Source organism: Anguilla anguilla, chromosome 1 (genome assembly GCF_013347855.1).
Source record: "Anguilla anguilla isolate fAngAng1 chromosome 1, fAngAng1.pri, whole genome shotgun sequence".
Taxonomy (NCBI): domain Eukaryota; kingdom Metazoa; phylum Chordata; class Actinopteri; order Anguilliformes; family Anguillidae; genus Anguilla; species Anguilla anguilla.
The window spans coordinates 20,506,319-20,530,754 of NC_049201.1; the positions used below are offsets into that span (position 1 = coordinate 20,506,319).

The 24,436-nt window shown below is 40.7% G+C and overlaps 1 protein-coding gene across 1 annotated transcript in view; it reads right to left on the reverse strand.

The window, feature by feature from the left end:
• The window catches only part of LOC118214143 (brain-enriched guanylate kinase-associated protein), a 256,035-nt gene that overhangs the window by 43,345 nt on the left and 188,254 nt on the right, over positions 1 to 24,436 (reverse strand). Inside the window, exons 4-6 of the mRNA XM_035393776.1 lie at positions 21,082 to 21,167; positions 19,228 to 20,533; positions 10,518 to 10,546 (exon numbers count right to left, since the gene is read on the reverse strand). Of these exons, the coding sequence (XP_035249667.1) occupies positions 10,518 to 10,546; positions 19,228 to 20,409 (1,211 nt within the window). The 5' untranslated portion in view covers positions 20,410 to 20,533; positions 21,082 to 21,167. The remainder of the gene's footprint in view (positions 1 to 10,517; positions 10,547 to 19,227; positions 20,534 to 21,081; positions 21,168 to 24,436) is intronic.

Sequence of the window (24,436 nt, forward strand, 5' to 3'; positions counted from 1 at the left end):
TGTATAAGAACATCTGAATTAAATCTGGTGATTTGGTTTTGATTGAAGGCATCATGAATGCTAAAAAATAGAATCAAATCTTAGCATTTCATGCACTGCCCTATAGACAATGTTGAAAGCAAATTCATTCTTTAGCAAGATGACCCCAAGCACACTATGAAGAAGATCAAGCTGCTTGTGTTCTCTGAACAATGGACTGGCCCAGAGTCCAGACCTCAACATCATTGAATGTTATTTGGATTACTTGAATCAAGAGAAACAGAAAATGCAACCAATTTTTAAGACTGAACTTTGGAGGTATTTACAAGAACCATGTAAAAATATCCCTGCAGATTTCTCTGAAAAACTCAGAGCAAATTTCCCAAAAAGAATGGAAGCTTTAATAAAGGCAAAGGGAGGACACACTAAATACTGAAAAATGTGATATTGTACAAGTTTTTTGTGTAATTTTGTGCTAAATATGTTTGCTGCATTATTTTCTGACACTGAAAAATAAATAACTCGCCATTGGTCTCAGAGTTTTGCACAGTACTGTATATAGATGAACATTATCACGTTAACCTTGTTTTGGAGACTAGTTTATTTTTCTTTAAATTGAAGACAATATTTTATAGTAGCCGTAATCATTTCATTCTTGTTTTTTGAGTCGCATTTTGCATGGTGGTTTGGGAATGCATTTATTAGAATACAATTCTGGAAGTAAAAATGAATTATTTTTTGCTTACTCTACGATCACATAAAAATTCATATGACATTCACAATAAAACAGAGAAAGACACCATGGGAGGGAATGAGGGACATACTGTATCCCTCATGTGTCCACAGCAGTGAAGGAACATGTCTGGCAGAGTGAGTGGAAAGGGCTATGACAGTGGAGAAAAACAGAACCAATTCGACCACACCTTTTTCAGGAGTCTAAAATCTCAGAAATCTCGGTACCCCTGAGGGCTAATGGAGAGTCTGCCTGGAGCAAGCCCAGCGCTGCCCAGGGGAGCCCACTTCCACCCACTGCAGCAACATCTGCACACTCGCTAATGGGCTGTTGTGTTTATCAGTAATGGACCCACCACAGCACCGGCTTCCTGGAGTGATGACATCCTGCTGCCTCCTGCAACAGATCAGGGGGTCACTTGTTTCCCTTGTTGTGTGGACTGAGGGGAAAGTTTTAAATTTGCGAAGGAGAAGGGAAACGTGTCTCTCAGCACATTTCTATGCTCAGGGACCAGAGGTGGTCTGCCCTGAAGCTTCGGTGTGTTCAGAGGATTTAGAGACGCCCGGACGCCCTGTCGTGACATACTTCGTATCTCTCCTGGCAGGGCCTCTTCCATACGCTCTAGTGCAGACACCAGTGAGAGGCAGACTTTGGACTGAGTTGGTGGGGGGGGGGGGGGGGGGGGGGGGGGGGAGGTTTGGAAATTTCTAGGTTTTAATAGAAGCTCAACAGCTTACTGTATCTCTCAGATTCACTCTCTCACAGACTTAGCCCTGCCAAAGCAGCTAGTTGAGCTTAAACCCTCCAGTTCAGCATGCATTGTGCATTTTAAAAGTAATTTATAATCAACACCTTGTAGGGTATCTTAACTTTAAGGTGCACAGATGTCAGCATAAAACTGGCAACACAAACTTTTTAAAATTATATACTCAGTCTTGCTAGACGGGTTGAGCAAAGGCAACCATGAAATCCAGGTCACAAGTTCCATGTCAAAGTTTAGTATGTGGTTTTGTAGAAAATTAAGTACATAAATTTGAAATATTATCAGAAAACCATCAAACATCAAACACATGTTTTTCGTATGATAATAAACACTGATAGTAATAAATACCACAATTGGAAAAGGGCTTTGCTGCAACAGCCCACAATACCAGTCCCATACTCTGAGTTATATTCTGGGCGGTGAGACCTCATTGGTTACTCCATGCCCAGGACGTTTCCCTCCCTGGCTTCAGTCTCCAGCTAAAGCCATGTAGCCACCCTTCCTTGGGTATGATGTTTTTCACATGGCAGCTTAGATGAAGACTGCATTTGGGTGTAGCCTAGGAAGGAGTGGAGCTTGGACCCAAGGCTGGGCCACAGTCTGTCTAGCCAGACTCCCACACAGGGATGTGGGGCCCGCTTGGCCTTTCAGCCCTGTCACTGGGGCTTGTGCTTTTTTTAACATTGTGTATTAAGAACAGGGGAAAGAGCAAAGAGTCCTCATAAATACATGTATATCCGGCACGGAAAGTAGAGTCTAGTCCACAGAGTCTCAACCGTAATGGAGGAGAAACTTGATTTCAGTGGTATGGGAAAGAGTCAGAGCTGAAGCCCCGAGAAAGAGAGAACTACCTGGACTAGAGCCAGTCAGACCATTAGCTTCTTCCCATCTATTAGAAGAGAAGGGTAGAATCTGTGGACAGTGGAATTCACAGTGCATTTCAAGAAAGCACAGCTTGGCGAGTTTTTCAGGCATGATAAAAAAGAATAAGGAAGCGAAGGAACGCCTGGGCAAAATGCACACACTGGGATTAACAAAAAGCACAAAAGCATCTCTGATTTCACACAATAAACAGAGACGATGCTTCCAAATGACATGTACCTTCACCGGCTTCTACCACAGCGCAGGATAGCACTGGAAATGATTATATTAAGGGGTGAGGCAGCTCCTGATTAATACAAATTCACAGAAATAATCTGCTGTGTGCTATACTTGCTTTGTCCCCATTAAAAACTGGACTCAATGTCAGTGTTCTGGGCACCCACTTCAGACCAGTATTTTCCAGTGACCCGGTCAGTCTCTATGTCCTCCTTCCTGTTGTTTGGGGGTGTCTCCACAATCTGGGAAATGAATAAACCATGCAGTAAGGAGTAATACCTACTTAATGAGGACCCTTGTTTCCATATCCAATGTCAGGGCCTCTGTTGCAAAACTACTGCCTGCCACAGTGAGTATTAATAAAGCTTTGGGTGGATAGAACTCAAACCCTCTATCCATTTCCATACAGCAGTGCACAACAGGTCAGGTACCCAACCCAACAAAACTTTGCGTTCTGCTATTTCTGACATATGTAACAGGACCCCAGGGACCGAATGGCCATTGCATTTGCCAAGCATGAATGCCCTGACATTACTATCATGAGCACAAACACGGGGTGGTGATTTTCATCATAATAAATGAGCTGATGACCAAAATTCTTCATGCGTCCATGGAGATCGATTGCTCAGCTTGTTAACACTAAGTGTTGTAATGTGAGGGAAGATGCATACTTAGGCTGGACCCCTGAAGCTCACATTAATCTTTTGCGCTGGCTATGCTCTGAGCACTGGTCCAACAGCATGGGAAAAAAAACCTGCGCAATACTGAGAGTCTCTATATGCAGAGGTAAAGGGAGCTGTGATTCTGTGTGTGCCTGTTTCTTCATAGTAAAACACACAGGATCTCTCCCTAAGACTAGTGATAAAAGAGTAACCCATTTGAGCTGTTGCTACCCATTAACTTTCAATACACAGGCTTATATCATATTTATGAAAAACTCAGTATGTTCTTGTTAATTTTTAATGAATTGACACGCACAATAAAAACAAGACTTGTCCTACCGTTGTGTGTTGCATGTGTGTGTGTGTGAGTCTGTGTGTGTGTCTGTACTGTGAGTTTGCGATTGTGAGAGTGAAGCTTTGCAGACAAGATTATTTCGATATTGCACATGTCAGTGGTAGTTCACGGTCAATAGGGTCACTTTAAAGGAGGTCTCTTAAAAACCCCTTATGTAACCACCCATGAACTGAACAGAAATAACCGAACCCCCTGCCGGCATCTCATTGATTTCTCAAAAGTCTTCTGCCACTTTTTCAAATATCAACCTGCTCATTCCTCGCACACTGGCAGATCATTCTGATTGCTGTGCGATGACTTCAGAGATTCCTGTCGGACAAGAGACCTGCAGAATGAGACATGCCCTCTGAAAATACTCATGTGACGCTATGGATGAAACTGCTGAGGTCCTTTATTCAGAGTGTGTAGATCAGGCCTGAACCTTGTATTTCTCTTCAGTGGTGTCGAATTCAATACGCACATTTAGACGCAGCCCGTGTTGTCTCCTTCCGTAGTTTGAATATTTCAGATTTGTCCCTTTCTCTCGCACGCTGTGAGATTAGATTCTATAGCTCCTGAATGAGAGCTTTCACCCCCTTCCCTGACCATTCGCCAGAGTAATTGATAGTCCTTTGTGCCTTTAAAGCGATAACATTCAAATTAACAAAGGACAAGATTAGAGCTCAAAAAGGAATCAAGGCCGCTCCTCAAATGAGACACACCACATTGCAGATGGAATCCATTAATGGGGGAATCCAGAGGGAATTCAATATTCTATGTGAGCACTGAACAATGTAGTGCGGGGGCTTAAGGGTCAAGGGTTAATAAAAACAATGCAGATCGGGAGAGGGCATTATATAAAAATGTTTGTCGATGGTACCTGTTACATCCCTGCAGTTTTGTTATATGCTGTTGCTGTGAAATGTGGGTGGAGCCAAGGACAGGTGCTCATCTACCCTCCTGATTGAATCCAACAAGGATCAGCTAATATTTAGAAAAGCATAGGTTTCCCATACAGGAGCAAGAGAGAAAATCGCACAGAGATTTCTATAGTAAAATCAAAACTTGACTTTTTTTGTTTTTCTTTTTAATTTTTGTTCATCTTCACTGGCATTTATAATTTACTTGTCATTTATTTTCGGTTTTCTTATTTTTGTTTAGGGGCAAAGTGAATACTAGCATAGCTCAAAAATGCATGGAAACTTACATGCGGAAGATCATGGTCAGTCATCTGAGTAGGTAAGCACCCTTTTCGGAATATCTGATACAGATCGTACTGTAGCATGCTGTGTCCAGTATAGTCTTCTATGCCTGTTCTGTCCCCATGTTTTTTGTTGTGTGTATTGTGCTCCCGTGTTAGATTTCGTATATTACTGTAACTCAGGGGATGTAACAGTGCCTGAACAGCTTCAGTGCCTGAAAAGTTCCTGTTTATCAAGGTCCCCTGAATTGCTCCTTCTCAGCCAACTCCCATACTGTTCAGTCTGTCCCTCCTATACAGTCCCATCCCTCCTATAGAGTTCCAGATGTCCATCACTGAGGGTGTGGCTATATCTTATCTTCATCACATATTATATTTAAGCACATAACTTAAGACACAGCGAGTGTACAAAACACAGGCCATGGTTGTTCATTTCCAACTATTTGTTGGAAGAGAGGCAGTTGTTTAATGGTTATGCCCAAATCCTTGTTTGTTTTGTTACATTAACTAATGTTAACTTGAAGGCTAGATGTTGAGTCTTTATTTGTACCTAAATGGCTTATGTTGTGATGGGGTATTGTTACATGAGCAACCAAGCAATGAAAGTTAAAACATGCAGTAAGAGGTTACAGTTAGTTTCATAATTCTAGAACACCAGTGCTCGATTTAAAACAGTTGAAGGGATTGCGATGACCGCGGCCTGTAAAAATGGCCCTGCACTGCAGTATCTTTACCTGCTGTAAAGATATATATTGTGTATGAATACAAAACAACCATATGACTGCTTCTACAGGATTTTTACTATCATAGCAGTTGGGGCACCACAGCTGTAGACCAAATTACTCAATGACAGCCTGTTAATGCTAATGCCTGGGCCTTCGAGAAACACACTCCACTGTGACTTTGCCCTCATCCCTTCCCATGACTCCACGTTCTGTTGACAAACTGCTTCCTGCTCTTATAGCCTCATACGACAAAAAGCCCCCGCCAGCCTCAGAAATATCAATATTATATAAAGTGCTCAAAAAATACTCAGGCCAGACAAGCCAAGCCAACAGAAACAATAAGCAGATCACGCAATCGCCAGGCCCCTGTGGCGCACTGTTGCAAGCTATTACTCAAACAGACAGGTAGTAATTAGAAAATACAACAACTGCAATCGAAAAAGAGGTACAGGGCTTGTTGCTGAAAAACTGCCAGTACAATCAAACCCTTTGCTGGGGACATTGGGTCTCCTGTGAAAAACACAGCAGGGCCTGGTAGCAAATATTGGGATATGGCCTCTTTTCTAAAAAGCCAAAAGGTCTGTTCTCACATAATAACAAAAATAAAATAAGCTTTCAGGACCCTTATTTTTATACTCAGATGCTATCATTCACATGGCACAACAAGAATTAGAATTTAAATAAGCAAAAATGATAAGTTGCACACAAGCACAAGTAAATTCTTTATGTCTAAATAAACACCAACAAAACCACTTGGAATGGCAATTGACAGTTAAATGATGTTACAATAAACAATTTGGGCCTAAACAAGAAAACTGAACAAGGGTCAAATTCCTGTAAGTAATACAACTCAATCTTTCCTGCACAATTTGCTTGTAAAGCCCTGTGGTTCATAATCATACCATCTGAAGAGACAGTGGGCTATCAAACCTAGTCACATAAAAATGTCAAACATTTTTATGAATATATATACTATATCTCTGAATGATTCCAGCCAATTTTCAGCATGCGCTTCCCTTATATTGTTCACATTTGTCATATTGAAAATAAATGCAAATATATTATTTGCACCTGCAACAGTCTTCTGTATTTTTCTATTTACTATAGTTTCTACTAATAGTAGAACTACTGATATAAGATAAATTGGTTACATATTAACGGTACATAGAGTAAAAACATACTCTATGTACTGATGAAAAGTTAAGTAAAAAATAAAAATTAAAAATAGAGAATTTAATCAGAAAATAGATTCTATTACTAATCAACGACTGTGACCCAGATGACTCAAGATATTCCTTTAAGTGGTCCAGGTCCCAGAAGTCTGACAGAAATTCTTGTGACCCTTATTTTCACCAATCAAGTGTTTTAAATATTTTACTCCAATCTGATTTTAAATGGCACAAATGGGAAATCAGTAAATATCTAACTGTGTCATAATTAATAAGTGCAATGTTGTATCCACCAGTTAGAGACACGGTTAGAGTTAGAGACACTATTCCACCTGATAGCCCCTGGGACCAGACAGCAAGACAAGGGATTTTTTTCATGGGTGTAGGATTTTTCCATTGGAGGGGACTGATATGGGGAGGAGTCAGGCACGTGAAGAGGGTGTGGTTCTGGATGCCCAAGCACCTGCCTAATTGCCCCAAGTGCCCCTTTGTTTGTATAAAATTATTTTTACATTTGCAGTATTTCCCAATAATGAATTAAACTGTGGCAACCTAATTCTTGTTACATTTAAATCAATATGAACCAAGTGGTTACAATGATCTGTGAAGCTAAAACGACTAACGTTAGCTAGACACTTGCACTGTACTAGTAGGCTATATTATTTCCAGCATTAAGTTGGCAAATCTATATCCCAAATGTGAAAAGCAATGTTGTGTTGATTATATAAATTAAGTGTTGTTTAAGTAGGCTACTGTTTTAAGCTGAATGTTGATGCCAGATATTCATGTATTTGGAATATCTCCCTTCTAAACAATATCTGTTTGAAACCTGTTGATTAAACATTTTAGCTAGTTGTCATAGAAATGCTTTCCCTGATATATCAATTTTCATCTAATAAATGAAGCAACTATCATGACAACGTTTGCTTAACTTATTTGATGGCTCAAATGTAGGCTCAAGCATCTTACAAGTTGATAGAACTATATGGGGTTTATGACTGGATTGTTTAGAAAAGCACAAAATTCTTCAAGGATCTAGCCTCTTAATTTTCCTCTCAAAGTGCACAAAATTTAAAAAGATAAAATTGGCAAGATTTTCTCCCAGGGGCGCATCCCCCTTGGACCCCCCTGGAGGCTTTGGGGTCCCCCCACCACAGTTTCCCCAAATCCTGTGGGAAACACTGATTTGTATTATTATTGTTGCTGTCATTATATTTTATTCATTCATTTTGGGAGATATATATTCTGTACAATAACTTGGTGGCCCTGGGAGGGGTGATAAAATGGAGGCTGCTGGCTATTAGTTCATGTCTGCAGAAAAGCATTGGAGATACACATCCATCGCCACGTGCCTTTTACATCCAAGGAACTCAAGGGATGCTGTGAAAAACAGACAATTTTGAATAGTGCTGTATCCCAGTGAAAAAATTTGTGGTTAAAAGTTGGTGGAAAGTAGGTGAAACACCATCTAGGCATTCAAGTGAAAATTTATGTGATACATTTTGTAGAAAAGTGAAAGTTTTCTAGCTGACTACGATGTAGCCAGGCTATATCTGAGTAAAATCTGAGCTATATTGGGGTTTACTTAGTCTGTACAACTCAAAATGTCTCTCAATCTAGATTTCCACCCTTCTAGATGTCAAGATCCTGTCAGTCAGAATTCCATGGCGATCCATTTTACATTAGTCCAAATGGACTGTCAAAATATGAACTATTCCTACCATGCCATCTAAAATGTTTAATTACATTCACATCAGAAACACTCCAAAATGCTTTCAATTACATTTGACAACCAAAACAGGATATCAGGTTAAGAGCCTTAACTTGGATCAGAAATCCCTCTAAGATTGCCATCTCCATGTCCATGCACTGCCTGAAAACTTTGGCGCCAGGTCCTTTTGGCACCACCGATAATGGACATTAAACTCTCAAAACCTGAAATGCCATCCTAGCAGAAAAACAAGCAGGCCCGAGAGACTTTCTGAAGAAATCCATAACTGACTTTCCATGCATCATCATTTCCACGCAGGACGTTAGCGCAGTGGTACTGTATGGCCTTGATGGCTGGCCGTGCTCTCGGAGCTCTGGTGCGCAAATTCTCTAAGTGTGAATTAATGCACAACCATAAAAGCAGATGGGACGTAATCTGTGTATAATTGAAGGTTGAGCAGGAGGCCAGTGGACAGCACCCTTTTTCTGAGTTTAGACTGTATGTTCAGGGGGTGCCCCCCCTGTCACACACACTCCACCGCATCCTATCCTACTTCTCTACTAGATATCCCCTAGTGTGTCGATCTAAAAACCCTCCTGCTTCGCAGTACTCAAGTGGTTTGTCACACCAAGCAACTCATTACATTTTCTATTATCACTTGTATCTCAGAGCTATCTAAGGTGTAAGGGCCCCCCCCCCCCCCCCCACACACACAAAGGCCTGATTGTATGATTGGGACATATTGACTATAACTCTTCAGACTCTTTGACCTCTACTTCAAATATGCAAAGAATTTGCTCAAACCGTCAGTGATGTCACAAACAACATTAGAATAGAGTAGAATAGAATAGAATAACTTTATTTTTCCCAGGGGGAACTTCAGAACATTACTCCTAATTTAGTAACAGCCTGTAGGGATTATTTCCCTGTTGGAGTTGAAAGCCATAAGGGGGGTTAATGAAATTAATTTGTGCTCATGTAATGATGACAATTAAAATAACAGCAACATCAGCAAGAGGTATGCAAACGTATGCAGATGGCACCCCTGCCTTGATTATGACTGTTATTAACAGCAATTACAATCATGCTAACTACATATTTAAATGTACAACATTATAGCAGGGAAATCTGGCCCATTCATGATAACCAAGGGTATTGCAGATTTTAAATTTCTGTCTGGCAGCCTCCCTCATATCCATTCTAAAGAGAACCTGCCAATAATTTACAGCCTCCACTGAACTGTGTAGCTATCTACTTCTTTGAAACTGCAACACATGGGATCTGCAGAGTGACCACTCCTGTGTCATTGTGCAGAACAGCTTGCTTGATTGAAGTTCTTATTGCATCCAGCGCTGCTTTTGAGTAAATTCTAACTACTGTGCTGATGTGCAAACAAAGAGCTGCATATAGTGAGCTCTGGATTAACCAGCTGTGTCTTAAAAACCCACTCTCTTCCTTACATATTCTCAACCACTCTTAGTCCTCAGTAACAATTAATCTGTGACAGTAGCATGCAGACATTATTTCACAGGTGCACTAATGCATACACACACACACACACACACACACACACACACACACACACATTCTATAACTTTAGCACAGAAACAAATGCAGGTCTAATTGAATAACTGTCAGTTTAGCACCCACATTGCTATTAGAAGTGTCTGTGTGTAGGGGGTTCCACTGTCAAAACATGAAACTCTAGTAAGGCACAAACACTATTTTAGCAAAGCATTCCCACTTATTGTAAGAAGACAGACGCAGATATATATATATTACACGCACAAATAAATAAACATGCACACATGCACACAAGATTTCTTTCTCCCTTCCTTACCGTTTACTAGCTTTACATTTCATTTTCAGTTGATCAGGTCACAAAATTCCAGTGTGTGTCCCTCTCAGCATGCATTGAAAAAAAAAGGTTTCCTTGGATCCCAGCTAGATTAAATGGCTTTAATAGGCAGTGAGCATCTCACTAGTGAAGGAGGCAGGAGACAGAGAGGGTGAGAGAGAGAGAGTAAGAGAGGGAGAGAGAGATGGAGAGAGCTAGAGACAGAGAGAGAGAGAGGAGGAGAGGGACAGGGAGGGAGAGCGTGGGGATCAGCACGGCGAAAAGTGAAAGAGAGAGTGTCTTACCTTATGTTATGCATTTCACCATCGCAGGCCTGGAAGGAATCGGGAGAGATTAGATGAATAAAGCAGGAGGCACCGAAGCATCTCGGCTGGTCTTAAACAAGTGCTCTCGGACAAGTGCCTCACGCAGCAGCCGTAAACAAATCTACATCTGCATTAGCGGAGAGCAGGGGAAAAATTGACAGATTAACAGGGAGGAAAAATTGCAGCAGGCAGCAGAAGCACAGTATACCCCAGGGCCGGGGGCAGCGACTGACTCAGAAGCCGTACACAGTAGAGGAGAGCAAGGAAGGGGGAGGGGGGTGTGTGTGTTGGAAAGTAACAGGTAATGGTATCTGTTGATTTTCACACATTGGGGGAGATTGCAGTTTTCACAGACTACGTATGCCTTTTCCCTTCACTCTCTTTGGAGCACAGAGCTGGGGGTACACGTGAGGATGGGTACAGGAGCATGTTTTTTGTCCTCGTGCACTAAGCGAAAGGCTGGGATTACGCAGGAGGAATTCACATTTTCAAACATATTGAGATTGCGGCACAGAGCTACTTAGTGAATGGATCGCATTGATTCTTTGATGACTGCTGTTTTCCCTTCTTTGTGGTAATTTCAATTGTGCCAAGGATGGTGGTGATGATTATTAACACTATAATATTAATATTGCAAACAATAATTATTATAATCATTGCTTTAATGAATACCTCAATGAAAATGAATATGCAGCTCAACCTTTGGGCAGTCTTGCAGGATTATTGCAAGGAAAGAGCACTTGATCAAAATATGGCATATTCTAAGCTCCCCCCCCCCCCCCCCCCCCCCACCCTTCCCACTCCCCCAAATGTCTTATATACAACCTTACGGGTGAATCTGCAGTCATATAGTTTGCTCTAAATATGTTTAATACATTTAATTAATTATTCAATTGATACGTCCATGACAAAGGACATTTTATTAGCATGGGCTAAAACATTTCCCAGGAATGGGCCAACCCCATATGCAATAATGAAAATGTAGTTCTTTTGTTTATTTATATATTGGTGGATGGTGTTTCCTATCACTGCAGGCATTCCCACTTTCTCTGATGATGACCTTTTCCTTTATCACCCACATGAATGAATAGAGGTTACTGACCAGGACCTGCCCTCAAGCTGTCTTCCTTCATAGCTGCAGTGACAGATCATATTCTCAGTGTTGCTTTATGGGTGGTGGACGGGGGATATTGTATTACAAAGGTTCTTGCCATGGTCAAGTGACTTACTGTACTTTTAAAAAATATGTCACAAGCCACTACATATCACAAATTTTGCCCTGGGACAAGCGTTAATCTGTACAACAACAACCAGGTTCCTTTGTAAATGTGTCAGTGGGATGATGCAGAGGCAGTGCTACGCAGTATATTTCAGCTTGGAGTCCCTCACTTGACTACCTGCGATATTGCAAATACCGGCAACCTCCATGCGCAGCCTAAAATGAGAAAACACACAGGTCTGCAGTCCTGGCTGTGACGAGCGCTCTCTGCTACGGGTGGATGACTCACTGTTGTGATGGAAGTAATCCCCCTCTAAGCTGCAGAGTCTACCGGCAGATGCTACAGACCCTCTGCTGACTCCTCCCTTGGCCCCTCCCCCCTCGCAGACAGAGTGGTGATTAAATGCTGCTGCTGTTCTTATCCCCCCAGTGCTGCCAGTCCAAGGAAACCACCCTTGCAGGGCAGGCTTGGATGACTCACCCCAGGCAGGTGCAGCTCACTGTGCTTTGGCCATAGTAATCAATCTACAGTGGCAGAATACATTTGGCCACTGAAGGAGATTGCCGGGGGAGCTGGGCTTTCCCCTGAATCTTCCTCAGGCTCCTTACAGGTACTCAGAGTTCAGCACTCAATAGAGCAGTGACTGCACTGCACTCTCCATCACTAATGCAGGGCGCTTGGTGGAATGACTGTCATATTACTGCAAATATCAGTGCTGTCTAGCTGTAACCAGCCGAAGTCGACTTTTGGAATTGTTGTGCGATTCCATAAAGATTTAGCTTGATAAAGCAGTATGATAATCTGGGCCTTGAATGCTGTAGGAGACAGCAGACATAATGACTTCTCTCTGTCTGCCCGCACTTTGGCCTCACAAAGGGCTGTCAGACCGCCCTGCGGTGCGGGGAATCATGGGAACATGTAGGTCATGTAATTGGACCTAAGTGAAGCATCTAACCTAAGGCAGCTACACAGGTCTCCTAGCATGTGGGACTGCCTCTATTTCAAATCGGGTCAGTGAACCAATCTTTTAAAAGCTGGGGAGGGTGCTGCTTTATGAATCTATTAATAAATATTTTAACATAGTTCAAAAGCAACTTCAGTAATACCTGTGTTTCTACAGAATTACGTGTTTTAGCTGTGTTCTGGCCTCCCTACAGTCATAGTCCTGTCTTATCCATTATTTGTGTGATAGTCGTAGCCATGACAAACTAACATACACAAAAAACATTCGTTTCTAGCTGCAATGTCATGACATATTAAGCAAAACGTTTTTCAGTTTTTCATTTGTCTCTTGCCTATGAACATACAGTACTATGAATTGAAATATTATGCAATAGTTTTGTAGCTGACACAATAACATTTTTTTTCTTTGAAAAGCTATTTTTCTGACAATAGCCTTCTACAAAAATAATCAAAATTCAGTAACAGAAATTTATACTATAATTGATATTTTTCGTAATAGTCAAAAGAATAGTCATATATTCTAACTAGCCAGCACACTCCTTATGTATATATGCATGTACATCTACAAACTTAATCCTAAATGAACAAATTAGCTTCTCATCGCTTCATCAACTGAAAAAACTTCTGTGTGTAGGTTGCTTTTACTGCCTCACTTTTCTTTGATAGGCTGAAGAGAGATTCAGTTTATATTATACACGATCTCAATTGATTACACACACACACATGCACAATACAAGGACACACACACGCACATGCACAATACTCACTCATCTGTCTGCCTACACCCCGCCCACACATGTCTTCCAGCGTGGGTCCACATACATAAAGCAACCAGTGATGGCTGCATTCACTCTGTTAAATTATACATGTGGGATGCCTCTGTTCCCTCAACACTAATGTAAACTGCCTGTGTGTCCTGACAGAAGGCACATGTTTACCATTCTACTTAAATTGGTGGAGGTACAGCACAATCTCCCATACAACCCTGACACCTCCCCACTCCAAATCCCGAACCCCCTGCACAGTTGCTAAGGTGATGGAACAGGCTGATCGCATAGCAGAACAACAAGAGTCTGTGATTTCTGCCTTTCATTATTTAACATCTTCACCTGATTTGGGAATTTCACTGCTATCACGACTCCTTCAGGAGTAAATATTAGTGTGTGGCATTAGGGAATCCACAATTGCAGTTTGCAGCCAAAGACAAAAAAGGACTGCCCAATGAACATTAGTAAAGAGCACATTCACCAACATATGTAAGTCTCTCTCATTTTAATTTTCTTTGTTAGGACAAATAGAGTGCCACTAAGCAGGGACACACGATTTAGGTGTTTTTTTCTTACTGGAGACTAGAGAGATCAAGTCTTTGTTGTTAAACTGTTTCTGACCCTTCAGCTTTATGTGCACTTATTCTGAACTCCATTTGCACCACATTGTGGTGCCTAGACCTGCAGTAAATCCAGTTGGTGAGTGAGACTGGTGATTCACGAAACTAATGCTAATGTATTATTTTCTAACCATCTGAAAATCTGTTTTCTATATCACAGATTTTTCAGTTTTTTTTGTAAAATGAAAGGAGGCTGTAAAGACTAGTGTTAACTTTACTTGCTCGTAACCAACAATATGGCCAAACAGTCAAATTAGAAAATATATCCTGTCTTTCATGACAGTTTGTGATGGACTAAAGCCATCCACCGCAGGAACTTTAACCCAAAACTAGGAACCTTTTGAGGAACTCAGTGCATTTCGACTGCAGGAACTAGGGTCTAAATTAAGTTCTGGGGACTTTATTTTACCCCCAAAAAAGTCCCTGTTCGGGGGGTAGTACTTTCCAAAAGTACCGGAACCTTTGGGGTGGGGCGCAAGCGCTGAAAATTTATGATTGGTCGACTAGTTGCAGTGTTATTTGTTTTATTTCAACCGCCATGTTTAAAAATCTGCAGCCGCAGCCGATTTATTTTCATAATAACTTCAAATCAAACTTGTATTTTATGCGGCGCAGTAGCCTAGTTTTGGTTATAGCCTGCCAACGTCTTGGAATTATAACGTGTGCTCTTCTGTTCTTTTCTTGCTTTAGTATTCGTTTTATAAAATGCTAAGCATTCGTGCTGGGACAGCATATTACGTACCAAAACATTCAAACGGATTAATTCGGTTGCTGAATATTTTCTTCCGGATTTTCTTTGTTAGCCCGTTGTAATTGACTCAAAATGTTTGATACAGTTATGTGAGGTATGCGGTAGTTCTGCGTAATTCACATTGGTGATACAGTAAAAGCAAACTGGAAATCACCTTCCGCACTTTTTGTCAGGGTAAAATAACAGGTTAATTCTAGTAATCGTCCCTTTAGCTTTTTCAGACTGCCGTAATTTTACTCTGCCATTCTTCAATTCCATAAAAAGACCAGGAAGACTATGGACTAATTTATGGTGCATGGTTCGCATCTGGAGGGCACACTTCGCTGCTCGGCTAGCAGTAACTTTGAAGGAAAGCAAACGGTGGCTGTACCACTGCTAATCTAAATTTTCACGCAAGTCCGAGTTTTCGTTCTATTCTTGTCAGTTTGCGATTAGCCTATATGGAATTGACGATAAGAAAGTAATCAAACAGCAAATTGTTTACAACGTGTGCATGTTTTCTGCTGTTGTTGCCAGTTATATTGGAAATGTGAATGCATTCTGTCGCCTTGGATGTCAAGACATGAAAGTGAATGTTCACAGAAAAACATAATGAATGTGTTTGAGAGGATATATAAAACAGTTACAATCTGACTATTGGCCTGTTATATCCTATTTGTTGCATAACAACGGTCCAAGTTCAACTACCAATGACAGTTTTGCTTGACAACGGTAAAATATGCCCAAACGGCTGCAGAAGAATATTTCAATTCCAGGTGATTAAATCGATAAAAATCAATAAATACAAAAGTAACCATATATAGTCGTTGTTGGTAACCCGTTGTATATAAGTGGAATAAACCCCTCCGGGCTGTCCCGGTTATTAGAAAATAATGTAGGCTACTTCGGTGGTAGTATGGGGTTACAGAAGAAATCATAGGACAGATGGACCGACGACAACGTCGCTTTTTCATACGTCAGTGGGCTAATTTGCCTAATCTTCGCGGGACTTTAGACCGCGGTGGAAACGCAGACAACAATGGGCTGAAGGAACCTTTTAGTTCCTTGAAAAGTAGTTCCTGGGTTCCTGGGTACTTTTGGTGGAAACGCGGCTTTAGAATCTTGACTTTTAACCTATGAGCCAATAAGGAAGCAGGGGATGGAATGCAAGGACCATCCAGGATTTCATATGAAGTATTTTTTATTTTGTATTCCAACTTTAACTTTATTTAACAGAGACTGTGCATATTATTATAAATGTAATTTTCAACTGTTGTGGCTCGACAGATTGACAAGCAGAACTTATAACTCTACTGGAAAGGTGAAAGCATTGCTTTCAGTCTTTACAATATAAAAATGAAAGTAAGCTAATAGAAACTATTCATCCAATCCAATTATGTATTAGGAGATGCTCAAATACAAAAATATACATACAGTTAGTCTCATTTAAAAATGTATATTTAAAGTGACCTCTATTCCAGCTAAATTTAAAATGTCTTCTTATCACAATGACATCTGTTGTTTGCAGAGTGTGGAGGCGGTTTGACAAAAAAATGGTTGATTTTCCCTCTGAAGAAAGCTTCTTCAATGCTTTCCTGAATGCTTTTGTTCTTCCTGTACATATACACATACACAGCGCTTTGTGCCCTGGGGTTATCCTGCTGCCGTATGGAGTGCTTTAAACCAGTGAACTACAGTACCATATATTATTATCACGTACAAATGTAGAATATTGCATATTTGAGATTTGAAGATTTAAAGGGCACATTACTCGCACTTCACTTGGTACATTTTAAAAATGTTATTGAGTAATGTCAATTTGTTGGACGGAGGTATGTAATATTTAACCTTCTGTGGACTGTATAATTTTGCCATAACCAATCCAAGGTAAATATAAATGAATATACTGTTGCATTGAACAAGGTATTGAATCACAAAGCCCCAGCTGAATTATGGGATATGTGCAAATATATGCCCTCTGTTTAATATATCTGTTATATGGTGCTGAAATAACCGCTGACAATATTTTCTGCATCATTTGTTGTCAAAATAGCTTCATCATTTCTCATATAGCACTTGTAAAAAAGAATACCATGGGCCAAATTTTGCTGATGCAATAGCACATTTTGAGTGGCAATTCAGTTGTTCTTTCTATGCAGAAATTACACTAAACAACTGAGATAGAAATTTCATCCTGATTAAACAGACCCAGTGTAGGATGGGGGGGGGGGGGGGGGGGTGACCACTGGTTTAACATTTTAATGTGTGATGTATACTTTTCATGCCACTGTTATCATTGTGAACCTGGATGCAATAGGCAGGTGAAAGGTGGTCTATTCCTCACAGCAAAGATGTTCCAATAATACCAGATGAACTCACAATTTAATTAAAAAATTATACTCAAGATAAATTGGTGTCGCAAATTCCATTAAATAATCCAACTGAAAGATATTTCGATAAGACACATTGATACTTTTTATGTTTTATCTTAAAAATAACAAGATGTAGGCTAGTAGAAGCAAAAATAATTAATACAGATAATATTTCTGCCTACAGCTTTATATTTGATCAAACTAGTCTTGACTCATTTGCCAAGAATTTTAATGAACTACTATCTACCAGATTGTCCAATACGGAGTGTGGTTATTGCCTCAATCTTTTCATATTCAGTGGTACACCTTCAATGCCATGCATTACCATATGAGGCAAATAGAACAGTCACAAGGATAACATCATGCATGTCATTAATGAAACCTCTATATTGTTCTCATATGTACAGGGAACCAGATTGTTGAGCCGCATGTTATTCATATATTTATCTATTTTTGAACAAAGTCCCCCATTCTCCCTAATTTTGGATTCAGATTTGTGGCTCCTAAGATGCCACTGTGCACCCCATGCAACAAGCTCTGCAGCTGTTCAGTCTCCTTCATCTGAAAACCAAAAACTATTTTCCACACTACAGGCTACACTAGACAAGAAGAGAAGTAGCACAAATTAGAGAAGTGACATTTCTCTTAACTGATTAATACCACTAGCCTGTGGGTCTAGAGAGTCATTGGGGGGCCATAATGCAATGATAACCCAAGGAACCCACCTTGAACCCTCCCGACCCCTGGTGGAACAACACCAAACTGCTGGTGCTACAAAGTTTTTCTCAAGCTACAAGATTCATATGGTGAGGACCATTTTCCACTGAGTCACCCATATGGAAATTTAAATAGATTTCTGTGTTTCTGACTGTGTAAATATAACATACAGAGTATATTATACATGTGAAGTTCGACCATGGTTCATGCAGCAATAGCACCATGAAATGGGGAGGATCACTGCACTATAGAGAGGACAGAGGGTTATTATAGAGAGGACAGAGGGACTAAACAGGAAAGAATTGTTATAATTGTTGCCACCATGCAAGGAGATGCTACCATTTTTTAATCAAAACGTTTTTGCTATTTATTTTATATTCCATGTATTATTTTCAGTTCTGTGAACAATCCCTTAGGTTAGATCTGATTAACATTGAAATTAGGTTAATTGTTTGGATGGAAGAGGAATTTTAGCATGACTATTTTCTGGAGAGCATATTCTGATTATAATAGTAGGCCCTAAGGTTATAGACTCAAGGACTCTGCTTGGGCCAAACTGTTATCTGAAGTGCAAATATACAAACTAATGAGATGGGCAACAGCCAAAAATGCCTTCCAGCAACATTTACATGGCTAAGAAAAATGCATGGTTCAAAAACAATATGAACTCAGATCAATACTGCCACATTTAGAAGCACCCATGCTTGTTATTTCTATTGAACTGCATTGACACATTTTGTGGCACATGTATATGCCGCATGGGCAGTGCTGCTTGTTGAACTAAGGGCAACAGAACAACAATAAAAAGAATAGTTATAGTTTGAACTATTGTTCAGGGTTATCAGTGGAAATAAGTATATCGAGCATGCCCTTTAAATAGGCAAAGGAGCAGGAATTAAATCATTCTGGAAAATTAGGAAAACCCCTCTAAACAATTATGATATAGATTATGTTTAAACTTGAGTCAAAGTTTCTGAAATTTTACAATACAATATGGTTAAAAATCATGCACACTGCTTTAATTTTTAACTTCAAAATTTTCACAGGGTTTTAGCAGTATATAAAAACCTGGACCAATAACATGAATTGCATATTCACAGATTTTCAATAGCACAAGTGCTGCAGAGAGATTCCTGAACTTTTGACAACTCCGGATATGACATTTTACAGCAAAGCCATTGAGAGAAATGAAGCCATGGGAATTGAAAAGGCTGGAGGCTAGAAAAAGGCCTGGAGCCTCTCGGCTAGCTCTGACCTCTTATAATTTGTGCTACTTGATATATTGTAACATGGTACTCACCAAGCTGTTCATGCTGCGGGGCAGAGACGTGGACCTGTAGGAATATTTGGGCAAGTCTTTGCTCCAGTTCAAGAGAGGGGTTGGTGATCTCGTCCTTTCTGGGGTGATCCGCTTGGCTCGCCTCTCCATCCCCCTCTCCCTCTCTTTGAGGCTCTCTTTCCTTGTCTCCCGGAAGGAGTTTGATTCCAGTTCGTCCTCCAACCTCACGCTGTCGATGTCTGTCTCCAGGTAAGCTCTCCCTGGTGACTCCTGGGAACCTCGCTCCTCCAGCGAGTTCCTCATGATGTCGTTGGCATCGAGAATCTTGCAGCTCGGGAGGGTCTTAGTCCACTGGTATACGGAGTCAACCACGCTGCTCCTCCTGGGCTCCCTGATGTAGGTGCTGGGACTTTCTTCCCAGAAGGAGGCAGGGTCCTTCTGCCGGAGGATGCCGAAGGCCTCGAGGCTGCCCGGGGCCAGCACTCTGCAGGTCACCTCATCCAGGAACTGGGAGAACTTGAGCTTGTCTTCAATCTTTTGGTCTAAATTACCTGATGCTGCATCTATACCCTGGCTGGAGGAGAGGCTCTGCAAGGAATCCCTCCTCCCCAGTGCCCATTCTGCCCCCTCCTGGCACTCAGGTCGAGTGCAGCTCCCCTCGATGCCATCACCATTCAAATGGCTGCCCTCAGAGCCAGTAACGATCTCCCCCCTGCTGCCGGAGCCCAGACGAGCCTGGAAGACCTCTTCGCTATGCTTCTTTATGGAGCTGCGCAACAAGCAGGTGGCCCCCGAACTCCAGCTGTTAGTATCCCAGCTGCTGTCATCTTCGCTGGAGCTGGCACTGTGGGGGCTGGGACTGGAGCTTCGGAGGGTGCTGCTGGAGCTCCGGAGGCTGGGGACAGAGCTTTGGAGGTTGGGAAGGGAACTCTGCAGGCTAGGAGAGGAGAGGCTGGAGGGGTAGCAAGGCAGAGGCTCTTCCTCTGGGTCGCTCTGGCCCTCAGAGCATACAGGGCAGGATGAAGTGGAGGAGCAGGACCCACGCTCTTGCCGGCTGTTCGCTGTTTTGGGTTGTAGCTGCCGGGGAAGTGTTGAGGTGCCATTAGCTGTCACCGCGCTGCCTGCCCTCGCTGATCCATTTGGCATTTTGGGACTGGGAGGTGGTGTGCGGTCGGCAATCGTTCCAACTGTCAACTGAACCATGGTTCAATAGGCGTGACAGATTTATAATGTCTTTCCTCTCCCATCCCATCCACACTTGCCCTGGATGTTGGTTCCCAACCCAGCAGATGAGCAGTCCCCTCTGCAGTTTTAACCTCTCTGTTGTCTAGAAACACAGATGGCCAGATTGAGCTCCAAGGACTACAAAGAGGAAGACCTACTTTTTAATGATATGGATTCACTAATACTTCAAACAATCTATTCCCACTACAAAATCCATTAGTGATCCACAAGTACACTGTGTGTGCTTTTCTACAAATTCTTCAGTGTATCAATATGGTGTAATAGTGCAGCAAGGCAAGCTTTCCAGGTCAGTGATTTCTTGGTCCACGACATTGATTACAAAAGGCCACAAGCCATCTGTGGAACATGGGTGCTGGGGCAGAATGGGAGTGCCATAAATCAATGGTTAACAATGGCGCGTTGCGTTTTAGTGGCATGTCCTGAATGTCTTGCTTTGTATGACAGCCTATTGGGACTTGTCCCCTTGCTCTTTTCCCTCTTCAGATGGGTTAAAATGGCACTTAAGATATGAATTAATATCTTGTGCATTGTTGAGGGAGATGTACTGACAGAAGATATAATTGTACTTGGCTCACAGTGTACTAGCTTAATTTCCTGGCGGCACAGTGATTAAATCAATCTTTGACCTACCTCTCAATCTGTGGACTGCATTACAATGTTGATGCAGACAGGCCCTCAGGGAAGCATAATAAAAACAGCCACCATCCAAACCGGGCCTCCCATGTGAAAAACAAGTGGATGTTTTCATTTAATTCCAAATTCTGCTGCCTTACAACTTAGCAAAAAAGATTTTTTATCAGTTTTGCTTAATTGATGAAAACTGAAATGCAACAATAGGATCACATTGGATCCCCACAGTTCCATCTACAAGGCCAATCCTAAATAATGGGGGCCCTGTAAAATAAATTAGGTAAATACATAGTAAAAAAGGAAAAAAGTTACTAATACGTTACTTCTCAGTGTCATCCAACAAGGCTATTTGTTTACATATACCATAAACTGATCCTCCTTGCATGGAACTGCAGCTATATGTTAATACTAATAAAAAGCTCATGCTTCCACAATGAGCTAGTGCTCATTGTGGAAATGAAAGAAAAATTAAAGAAAAACACTCTACAGGAAGTTCCACAAATTCTGAAATCTTATTTCACATCCTATATTTTTATTATAAAGCATAACACATGCCTTTGTTTAGTCTATTTACATTCCCCATTAAAAACACACAGCTCAGCTTTGTAATGAAACGTATAATAAACGTACATTTTTTCCTGATTTCCTGTATTATTGCATATTTTTCACACTGAATATATTCACTTCTTTATACAAAATGTAATATTAGGCAAAGGGAACCTGAGCCTAATTCATACTCTTTGAGTAATGCTCTGTACAGTATATTGTCAATTTTGGATATTAAAGCCAGAGCAATATACTTACAGATTTTGCACTTTTATAAAGCATGCTTAATTTCTAACATGGTTGGGACCACATATCTTGTATCACCTTTCAGCAGAGCTTACCTGTGTCGGTGCATGGCATACAGTTTTTAAACTAGTGTGATTAATTGATAGATCCTGCATTAGAGTATATATTATAGAGTGTAGATCTTATGATCTTAAGGATATCAATATCATTTTCAACTCCAGGTCACATAGTTACTAAATCATTACATCATCATAATGCTAGTCCCACGGCTCAGTTGGGAGAGCATTGCTCAAACAATGTAAAGGTACAAGTGGGTTTGAACTGGGGACTACTTATACTGAAAAATATATGCATTCATATACTGTACGTATGTACATTGAGTATAGCACCATAGGTGGGAGAGATATCCCTCCCAAACATACTGTGCTTATAAGCCTGCATTCAATACCATGACAACACCGTGACACGTTTTACATGGGAGAGCTGACCACCACAAACATACACTACCGCGCAGAGTATAATTACTGATTCCCTGTTCAGAGGAAGACAAAACCGTCGGATCTTGCAAGGTATGAACCGTCTTTATATTGCACTTTTCAGCTAGATTAGAAAGGTAATAACTTTTTTAAATCATGTATAACATAATGAACAGAATTTATTGCACAACTAGCTTAAGTAAAGAGATCTTCTCACTATTAGGTAGCCAATATTTATTTAATTCTGTGCTAGCAGACCTTTCATTATACACAACTCCCTTGACAGACCGACCTAAAGTAAAAAATCTCTGAATGATGCTATGGTCAATTACTGTATGTCCTGTCCCATGGGACTACCAGCCACAGTTGGCACAGGCCCTGTGAGGACTTGACACCAGACCATAGGCACATCGTACACAGTTAGTGTTTTTACAGGTCAAGCCACCTGCAGTAATTGTATATAATATTTTTGACTCACACGCAGTAGTTGACTGCAAACACATGAAATTGATATGGAACACAGATGCCAGATACCGTGCATTTCAGTGGCAGTAGAACCCCAATGCAACAGATGTGTAGGAGAAAATTCTGTGTCCTTCTCTGTTTCTCTGTTTCGCTTAGCCAAGTAGTTCAATTGTTAAGAGCACCACCATGGCCTTGAAGTGTTACCATGGAAACCAGAAACCCATACAGCCTGTTGGAGCTGGGCCAAGTATAGGGTATGTTAATGCAGGAGAATGATTTTGGGGAGAGGTTTCCCCCAAGCCTCACCCATTTATCATGAGCAAATAGGATAACACCGCTGTCATTTTCAGAACTTGTCAAACATGTTATGATTTATGGGACCCTTTGCAGAATGTAAAATAATTTTCTTCACAATTTGCAGTCAGAAATACAGAATCACAAATAAACGTTACAGCAATCTGTAATTTTGCAATAAAAAATGCTATGGTGTTCTACATGGTCGAATATAATGCTCTTTGAAATGCAATACCAGTAGTTGTACTTCCGCACATTGGAAACCTGTAAAAACAAAATGCACTGAAAAGACTAAAATGCACTGTGTGTGTATTTGTGTGTGTGTATGTGCGTGTGTGTGTATGTCAATGGCTTTGGCAAAGTATATGTGCATGTATGCATTTGCTCAAATGGCATATTAGAAAGAAGGGCAGCTAAGTATTCAATACGATCTATAGCACAATCCCACTTTTTTAACCGTCCATAACCTTGTTTTCACAACACAATCTATACATAAAGGAGCACAAATCCAAGATATTTTACATGTCAACACTTTAAATTCAATTGGCAAAAAAGTTAAAAGACCTCAGAAGAAGACCTCATGGCTTCTTTAAAATACATACTAGACCAGACATTCTATTTTTTCTGGACATTTCTTATTTTTGAAACTGAAAATATATGTCCTGACAGGATTTCTAAATTCCTAAAGGTTTTTCTCATTCCACATACCATATATAAACAAACAAATAGCCTGGTATTATGTTCTTAATGCCTGCACTCTCCAGTTCTCTTTTTAAATTACAACATACGACACTAAATAGTGCAGTAGATTAAAACACATATTAAAGTATATATTGTCTTTATTATTAGAGTGGGCCTAGTCACTTCTAATTTGAACAAATACTGTACATAATGATTCATGGAGTCAACTTGAGGCATGGAGTCACCTTAAGGCAGAAGGCTGCCGAAAAAGTCTACCATCATTGGTGTTCTCCTCCCTGCTTTTAATCAGTCACCACTGACAGATGATGATACTTGTGAGGGGACAAGTACAGGTACTAGCTGATAGTCATCTCACCCTTCAGCTAAAATTTTGATTTTTAAAAGTGCTATTTTTTTTTTTTTTAGAAACTTAGCTTGTCGTTATTTCCAAGAGAGCCCTACTTTAATGTAATTTCACACAAGCGAATGAATATGTAATTAACAGTAGGAACGGACAAAACAAACATTTTGCTATGATATTTTTCTAATAAATCTTTGGTAAATTGTTTATGTATTAGGGTACAAATTGTGTTGTCCCTCCATTCCAAGTGGGCTCTATTAAAACAAACTAAAAGTATTTGTGGTTC